The sequence below is a fragment of the Eptesicus fuscus genome, chromosome 10, assembly GCF_027574615.1.
Source record: "Eptesicus fuscus isolate TK198812 chromosome 10, DD_ASM_mEF_20220401, whole genome shotgun sequence".
Lineage (NCBI taxonomy): Eukaryota > Metazoa > Chordata > Mammalia > Chiroptera > Vespertilionidae > Eptesicus > Eptesicus fuscus.
In genome coordinates, this window is record NC_072482.1 from 16702439 (window position 1) to 16711490 (window position 9052).

General features: G+C 42.5%; 1 protein-coding gene across 1 annotated transcript; it reads right to left on the bottom strand.

The window, feature by feature from the left end:
• Positions 1-2239: 2239 nt before the first annotated feature.
• On the bottom strand, positions 2240-4294 carry LOC103296668 (EEF1A lysine methyltransferase 2-like). The gene is made up of 2 exons (XM_054722332.1): positions 4236-4294; positions 2240-2906 (listed from the first exon to the last, which is right to left on the bottom strand). Exons 1-2 carry the CDS (start codon positions 4292-4294, stop codon positions 2240-2242), a joined length of 726 nt encoding a protein of 241 aa, XP_054578307.1.
• Between the last annotated feature and the right edge of the window lie 4758 nt (positions 4295-9052).

A 9052-nucleotide genomic window follows, 5' to 3' on the forward strand; every position in this document is an offset into this window, starting at 1 on the left:
TATAATTGACATATAACATTGTATTTGCTTTAGGTGTACAACGATGATTTGATAGTTGTGTATTTTGCAAAATGATGACCACAATAAGTCTAGTTAACATCTGCCACCCTACATAGCTGCAAATAATTTCTTTCATGTGATGAGCACTTTTAAGATCTATTCTTTTAGGAACTTTCAGAAAAGCAATCCAGCGTTGTTACCTATGGTCATCATGCTCCACATTACATTCCCATGGCTTATCAGTTTTATAACTGGATGTCTGCACCTTTTGACCTCCACCCATGTTGCCCACCCCTCACCCCACCCCTACCTCTGCCTCCAGCAACCACCAGTCTGTTCTCTGTATCAATGAGTATTGGATGTTTGTTATAGTTCAAGCACTTTACATCTATCAACTCATCCAATCCTCACAACAGATCTAGAAAATGAGCACCATGGCCCTGGACAGCAGCACAGTGGTTAGAGCGCCGGCAGGTTTGATTCCCAGTCAAGGGCACTACCTGGGTTGGAGGTTCCATCCTCACCCCCCAGTCGGGATGCATGCAGGAGGCAACCAATTGATTTGTCTCTCTCACATCTATGTTTCTCTCTCTTTCCTTCCCCTCCTCCCCGTTTCCTTCCACTCTCTCTAAAAATCAATGGAAAACATATCTTCGGGTGAGGATTAACAACAACACAAAGACCCAATTCCTAAGGGAAAACTAACCCTCCATGCTCCGTCTGACAGGTGGCCCATCTTCCTTTCCCTTGGGGGCAGGGTGGGAAAGGAGAGTTACTTCAAATAAAGGCCAAGTTTCTTTGGAGCCTGACTGAAACATTCTAGAATTAGATTGTGGTGATGGTTGAATAACTTTGTAAATTTACTAAAAATCATTGACTTGTGCACTTAAATGAGTGAATTTTATTTCTGTAAATTTCAATAAATTTGTTTTAATAAAAAACAAACCTATAATCAGCAAAGTCTCTCTATTCCTACACTGAGCTCTGATCTCTCTCATGCCTTATAGAAGTCATTTGTGTTAGTTCTTGGTTTATCTTACCAATTTTCCGTTGACAAATATCAGCAAACACATCTGTATAAGTAATATTTTAATTGATTTTAAAATGTTGCCTTAAATACTGGTGATTGAGGAAAACAAATCTAACCTAATCTCTTTAAAGCTTACGGGGATTCTGAAAGATGGGCAATTCTGGGCGCCACAAAAGTTTTAGACTTTATTACATTGGTTTCAGTGTGTCTAATAATGCCTGAAAAATACAAATTTTATTAACTTGAGTGAGAGGTTCACAGATTAAGGGGGAGGGGGAATGAAAAAAAGAGAGGTTTTGGAAATGACAAAACTGCGTTGTGGGAAAACAGGAAGAATAGCAATAGTTGGAGGTTGTAAAGGTAGGGGGTGGGAGGAGAGAGAGGAGAGAGAGAGAGAGAGAGAGAGAGAGAGAGAGAGATTATCTTTAGTGGCATTTGCTGAGCTGTGAGTTGTGAATATCTGAAAGCAAGTCTGGTATATTACAAGTTTTCCTGACTGAAAAAGAAGGCAGTCTTGCGTTTGGTAGTTCCCCAAGATAGCCACTAGGTGGCAAAATCGATCCAAGACAGTTGTCGTCTGTAAAAGGAACTGCTGTGCAGGAGGTATAAGTGTACAATAGTTAAACATACAATACACTTTTAAAATATATATATGTTTTTATTGATTTTTTTTAGAGAGAGAGGAAGGGAAAGGGAGAGAAGATAGAAACATCGATAATAGAGAAACATTGATGGGCTGCCTCCTGCATACCTCCTACTGGGGATTGAGCCCCCAACAGGGCATATGCCCTGGTGGGAAATCAAACAAGCAACCTCTTGGTGCATTGAAAGATGCTCAATCCACTGAGCCACGCTGGCCAAGCCACATTTTAAAATATATATACTTTAATTTTTTTTTTTTTATTATATTTATTTATTTATTTATTTTCTGTGAATCCATTTACTGCTTTAAAGTTGTCAACTGTTCAGCAGGTACAAGAAAGTGTTTTTAATCAAGAAGAAAAATATTTACATTGCTAATACAAAGAACATTTGGAATTACTCCTGGCTGGCCTCAGGCCTGCCGCCCGCACACCCAGGACCCTGTGTCCGCGCACCATGTGCATCCTGTGTACTCACTGAGCAGTTAGCTGCACCTGCATTTTCTGCCGCTTTTACTTTGATGTGGGGTTTCTTTAAAAGCGCTCTGAGTTTGTCCAGCGAAAAACCTCACGTTTTTTGGAAAACCAATGCAGCCACACTGTTTCCAGACCGGCCTCCAAAGCTGAACGTGGGTGTTGGCCACACTTCGAAAAGTTCAAATCCTTCATGGAACTGGAACTCGTTCAGCAGCTCTTCCTTGGTCCAATTACAGGAGGTTATTAGAAAAAAGCCTTTCACTTTCAACACCCTGGAGAGAGAGTTCACATATTGCTTCCTCTTCTCAACTGCACTGTCAGGATTCAGGCTGATAGCATCAAAAGTCCCTTTGTCAATACAGACGTGAAAGTCAGACAGCTCTGTGGGAAGATTCAGGAAGTCTTCTACCTTCAACGTAATGTTAGATAACCCTTCTTTCTCTATAATACTTCCTGAAAGCTGTATTGCAGAAGGCGAGTAATCAATGCCAGTAATATTAGAGAAACCGAGCTTTGCAAGTTCAACCAGGAGAGCACCATTTCCGGTTCCAATATCAAGCACCGAAGCATCCAGTGGAATCTTGTGTTTCTGCATCCACCTTACGAGTCGATTCATACTCTCCTCCCCAAACCAGATTTCTTCTGTGTCTCCATATTCTTGGAAAGTGTGCAGTTCTCGCTCATACACAGCATCCCAATGCTCTCGGGTCAACCCGGAGGAGCCGCCCGCTCCGGGACTGCCCTCCCGGGATGGCGCCCTACTTTAATTTTTAAAGCAATTTTAGGTTCACAGCAGTATTGAGCAGAGGTAGATAGATTTCCCATATAACCTGTGTCCCTACGCATGCACTGCCTTGCCTGTTACCAACATCCCCCCTCAGAATGATGTCTGTTAAAACTGGTGAATCTATATTGGAACATCATTATCACCCAAAGTCCCTACTTACATTAGGGTTCACTCTTGGTGTTGAACATTCTATGGATTTGGACAAATGTATAATGACGTATATATACTATTATAATACATACAGTAGTCTCACTGCCCTAAAAATCCCTGTGTTCTGCCTATTCATCCCTTCCCACTCCCACCCCAAACCCTTGGCAACCACTGATCGCTTTACTGTCTCCATAGTTTTGCCTTTTCCAGAATATCATATTTGGAATCATACAGTCTGTAGCCTTTCCAGGTTGGCTTCTTGCACTTAGTAATATGCATTTAAGTTTCCTCCACGTCTTTTCATGGCTTAACAGCTCATACAGTATCCTTCTAAGCCAAGTATTCATGCCGCAGGAAGGGCAGGTATACATTTATTCATGTATAAATCTAAGAATACAAGCCGGGCAGGTAACTGAAAAGCAAAATTTCCTCAATGGGTAACATTCATGTCTCCTCTCACTAACTCTTCCAGCTGAGGAATTCCTTTACATAAAAATGGGTTTGGGCCTGACCAGTGTGGCTCAGTGGTTGAGCATCGACCTATGAACCAGGAGGTCGCGGTTCAATTTCCGGTCAGGGCACATGCCCAGGTTACTGGCTCGATCCCCAGTGGAGGGCGTGCAGGAGGCAGCGATCACTGATTCTCTCTCATCATTGATGTTTCTGTCTCCCTTCCTCTCTGAAATCAATAAAAATATATATTTTTACAAATGGGTTTGGCCCTAACCGGTTTGGCTCAGTGGATAGAGCGTCGGCCTGCAGACTGAAGGGTCCCAGGTTTGATTCCAGTCAAGGGCATGTACCTTGGTTGCAGGCACATCCCCAGTAGGGGTGTGCAGGACGCAGCTGATCGATGTTTCTCTCTCATCGATGTTTCTAACTCTGTAAAAATAAGTAAATAAATAAATAAAATATATATTTTTTTAAAGAAATGGGTTTGGCCCCCAAAGGGAGAAATGGTAAGACATTAGATCTTCAGACAAAACCTATTTAAACTGTACATTTACTGTCAGCATCTCAGAACCCAGCTCTCACATTTAAAAGTGTTTCCAGGTTTTGATTTCAACTTAATATCCCAAGAGACTTCTTGTCTCCCCACTTTCTCAGACAGCAAGGATTTCTTCAGCTTTAAGCCAGCGAGGCCACTTACTGTGGATGTTGTGGCTCCTTCATGCATCCCACCTCATTAGGACGGGACCATCGGCCCATCTTCAGTGGTGTCTCCACGAGGATTCTAATCCTGCCAGCGTCCCACACACCAGAAAAAATTTTTTGACCCATAACCACCTTGAAATCACATAACCTTTTGAAGGTTTTCCAAGGACTTTTTGTTTAGTGAGGTTTGGTTTTACTGTTAAATATAACAGGAAACAGGAAAAGGATGGAAACAGCAAAGAGAGAAAGTTGCAAAGTTGCAAACAATTCCACACACACACACACACAAAGTCTCACAAGGAGCGTTGTCCCTCGTGTTCATTGAAACATAAATGAAATTAAGCTTTGACCATTCTCTAGACAACTTAGCTTTGTTCTCCAAGAGATTTTTTTCACTATCTTTGCCTCCCCTTCCTCCCACAGGAAGAGCTGGAGATACATATGGACATTTTCGGATATAAAAATAACTACATGAGATTTAATAGCATTCAGAAGAACACTGCGATTTTTCACCCAAGTTTTCCTTCTTTAGAAGACTGTTGTGTGCTCTTCCGTACTTGAGCAGGGGATGAGGAGCAAATTGGGAAGCGAAGACTTGGACTGACGCTAAGGATGTAGACAGTTCAAAGACAGAGTTACAGGGACTGATGGGGTGCCTGGTAAATGCTTCCCATCCAGTAAGTCCTAAAGTATGTTATTAAACACCTTCCTAATAAAGAAACCTCTTCCAATTCAAATGAATTAATGTAATCCCATTTGAATTAGTAATAAAAGTCTGAATTAAATACATTGAGGCAGATACTGTCAGTGCCTCAGCCTTCACTATGTCTGGCTGCCAGCATTAGGGTCCCTTTGCCCAAGGACTTTATCTAGACACGGGAGCTCACTCTGCTGCACCTGGCTCACATAGACATCTAGGGAGCAGACCTTAAAAATGACTGATGGAAACTGGTAGAACAATATTCCATTGCTTCACTTCATCAGGGAGTTGGCTCTGAAGTTTGTGTTATACTGGATCCCAAGTCCCCAGCTGGATTAAGTCTCAGTTGTTCATAGCGGTTACTGTATCGATAACACAAATCATCTGGATTGCTTTTTCTTCCTTGCCTCTCTCTTTTCTTAATATAATTTTTTACTTATTTCAGAGAAGAAGGGAGAGAGAGGTAGAAACATCAATGGTGAGAGAGAATCTTTGTCAGCTGCCTCCTACACACCCCACGCTGGGGATCGAGCTCACAACCCAGCACGTGCCCTGACCAGGAATCGAACTGTGACCTTCTGGTTCATAGGTCGATGCTCAACCACTGAGCCAGGCCTGCCAAGCTTCCTTGCCTCTCTTCCCCACTTACTAATATTTCTTAGTTTCCCAAGTAAACCACATATTCTTTTTGGTTATTGTTGACACTATTACAGATTTCCACCACCACTCTTTTGCCCACCTCCACCCAGCCCTTGCCCCACCCTGGCCTGCCCACACTGCTGTCTGTGTCCGTGGGCTATGTATATATGTTCTTTGGCTAACCTCTTCACCTTCTTTAATCCAGTACCTCCTGTCCCCCTCCCTTCTAAGATCTGTCAGGCTGTTCCATGCTTCCGTGTCTTTGGACCTATTTTGTTCGTCAGTTTATGTTGTTCATTAGATTCCACATATTAGTGAGATCATATGGTATCTGTCTTTCTCTGGCTGTCTTATTTCACTTAGCATAACAATCTCCAAGTCCATTCATGCCATTGTAAAGGGTAAGAGTTTCTTCTTTTTTATAGTCAAATAGTATTCCATTGTGTAAACATACCACAGCTTTTTAAAAAATATAAATATATATATATATAAATATATGTGTATTTTTTATTGATTTCAGAAAGGAAGGAGAGAGAGATAGAAACATCAAGTATGAGAGATAATAATCCATCCGCTGCCTCTTGCATGCCCCTTACTGGGGATTGAGCCCTCAACCCAGGTATGTCACTTAACCCGGAATTGAACTGTGACCTCCTGGTTCATAGGTTGATGCTCAACCACTGAGCCATGCCTGGCAGGTATACCACAGCTTTTTTATCCACTCAACTGCTGATGGGCACTTGGGCTGTTTCCAGATCTTGATTATTATAAATTAGCTTCTATGAAGATAGAAGTGTATATATATTTTCTGATTGGTATTTTGGGATTCTTAGGATATATTCCTAGAAGTGTTATCACTGGGTCAAAAGCAGTTTATTTTTAATTTTTTGAGGAAACTCCATACCATTTTCCACAGTGGCTGCACCAGTCTGCATTCCCATCAGCAGTGTGCCAGGGTTCCTTTTTCTCTGCATCCTCTCCAGTACTTGTTGTTTGTTGATTTATTTATTTATTCATTCATTCTGGCAGGTGTGAGGTGCTGCCTCATTGTACTTCTAATTTGTATCTCTCTGATTATTAGTGACTAGTAGCCCGTTTGCACGAAGATTCGTGCAATAGACCTTCATTCACCTGGCTGCTGCACCAGTTTTCTGCCGGCACCGGGGACCCAGGCCTTGGCTGTGGCCACCGCCTTCTGCCTTCTTTCAGGGTCGGGGCTTGGCCCCTGGCGGTGGCCTTGGGCTCGGCTGCACCCAACATCCCTGCAACCCAATTGCAGGAGCCGACCCCCAGTGGTTTCCTGTGATCCGTGCAGGCTCCCCACTGGTGCCCAAGGCCGGGAAAGCCTTGGGCTCCGCCACACCCCAACGTCCCTGCAAAGGTTTTCTGGTGGGCGTGGTTGGTGGGCGTGGCTTGGTTGGTGGGCGTGGCTTGGGCGTAGCGAAGGTGCGGTCAATTTGCATATTTGTCTATTATAAGGTAAGATGTTGAGCATTTTTTCACATATCTACTGGCCATCTCTGTGTCCTCTTTGGAGAAGTGTCTAACTCATAAGGTTCTTTGCCCATTTTTTAATTGGATTGTTTGTCTTCCTGGTGTTGAGTTATATAAGTTCTTTATATATTTTGGAGATTAATCCCCTATCAGATGTATCATTGGTGAGTATGTTCTCCCATACAGTGGGCTCCCTTTTCATTTTGTTGATGGTTTCTTTTGCTGTAGAGAAGCTTTTTAGTTTGATGTAATAAAAAACATAGTGTTATAGTTTTAAGTCTTATGTTTCAGTCTTTGATTAATCTTTAGTTAAGTTCTTAAAAGTACATAATTAAGAGTTTTTTTAAATGATTTTTTAGAGAAAGAAAGGAAGGGAGAGAGAGAGAGAAACTACAATTTGTTGTTCCACTTACCTATGCATTCATTGGTTGACGCATATGTGTCCTGACCAGAGATCAAACCTACAAGCTTGGCCTATCGGGACAATGCTCTAACCAACTGAGCTATTCAGCCAGGGAGTTATTTCACTGGATTTTTTTTTGTTGTTGTTGTTATGTGATATAAGGTAAGGGTCTAACTTAATTTTTTGATAAATAATGTGGTAAATAATTTTTTAAATAAGCCTCAATTATTATGAATTAATATGAATAGTTTTACTAAAGGAGAGGGAGGACCATTTATTATCTTTAATAGTCCTCCTAAATTCTGTTTACATTGTGGATTTCTGGTCAATTGCCCATAATTGTAAGAGAACTAATTCAATGGCCGGTACAGAATGATAATTCTGAACTCTAGGTTGTTTGTTTAACATTTTTATTGTTTTCAGAGAAGAAGGGAGAGGGAGAAAGCAATAGAAACATCAATGGTGAGAGCCAAAACTGGTTTGGCTCAGTGGATAGAGCGTCGGTCTGCGGACTGAAGGGTCCCAGGTTCGATTCCAGTCAAAGGGCATGTACATTGGTTGCGGGCACATCCCCGGTAGGGGGTGTGCAGGAGGCAGCTGGTCGATGTTTCTCTCTCATTGATGTTTCTAGCTCTCTATCCCTCTCCCTTCCTCTCTGTAAAAAATCAATAAAATATATTTTTTTAAAAAACATCAATGATGAGAGTTATTAATCGGCTGCCTCCTACATGCCCCCCTCACTGGGGATCGAGCCCACAACCCAGTGCCCTGACTGGGAATCGAACTGTAACCTCCTGGTTCATAGATCAATGCTCAACCACTAAGACCCACTGGCTGGGATCTGACTGGCACACAAATGAGTGGTTAATGTCAATGTCTCTTTCCTGACTTTAGACGGGCAAATTGATTGTGATATTTAAGGAATAAGGACATACTTTATAAAAGATAGAAAGAAGCCAAATTAGATGACATCCATTCCCAGTTGAAAGCAGGCTTAACAATAACTTGAGATCAACAGAAGCATCCAGACAGAACCTGTTTCATCCCATTACATACACAAATGTACCCAATTTTATCCCAAATAGAATACTTCAGGCTACCAACAGAACCGCTGGAAGAGTCCCTGGTGGTATGCCAGTGTGTGAGGTAGGTTCTCAGGGAGTCACCAGGTATGGGTGAGTGGTGTTCACAGAGTTGATACGATTCAAATCCAGCTCCAGTGTTGGGTCTACGGCCTCTCAGGAGAAGTCTCAGGGTGCCCCAAGGCCAGCGCCATCCTCCTGGTGCCTACAGACCTTTGTGGCGGAGAGGGGCCCCAGGGAGTCGTCAAGGTGAGGCCAGTAGTATTTATTAGGCCAGTGGTCGGCAAACTCATTAGTCAACAGAGCCAGATATCAACAGTACAACGATTGAAATTTCTTTTGAGAGCCAAATTTTTTAAACTTAAACTTCTTCTAACGCCACTTCTTCAAAATAGACTCACCCAGGCCGTGGTATTTTGTAGAAGAGCCACACTCAAGGGGCCAAAGAGCCGCATGTGGCTCGCGAGCCGCAGTTTGCCGACCACGGCATTAGG

Coding starts and splice junctions, on each gene's coding strand:
- LOC103296668 (XM_054722332.1), bottom strand. CDS start 4,294: ATGGGCCGATGGTCCCGTCCTAATGAGGTGGGATGCATGAAGGAGCCA. Junction 2,907..4,235: donor AAGGAGCCACAACATCCACA/GTAAGTGGCCTC, acceptor AAATTAAAGTAG/GGCGCCATCCCGGGAGGGCA.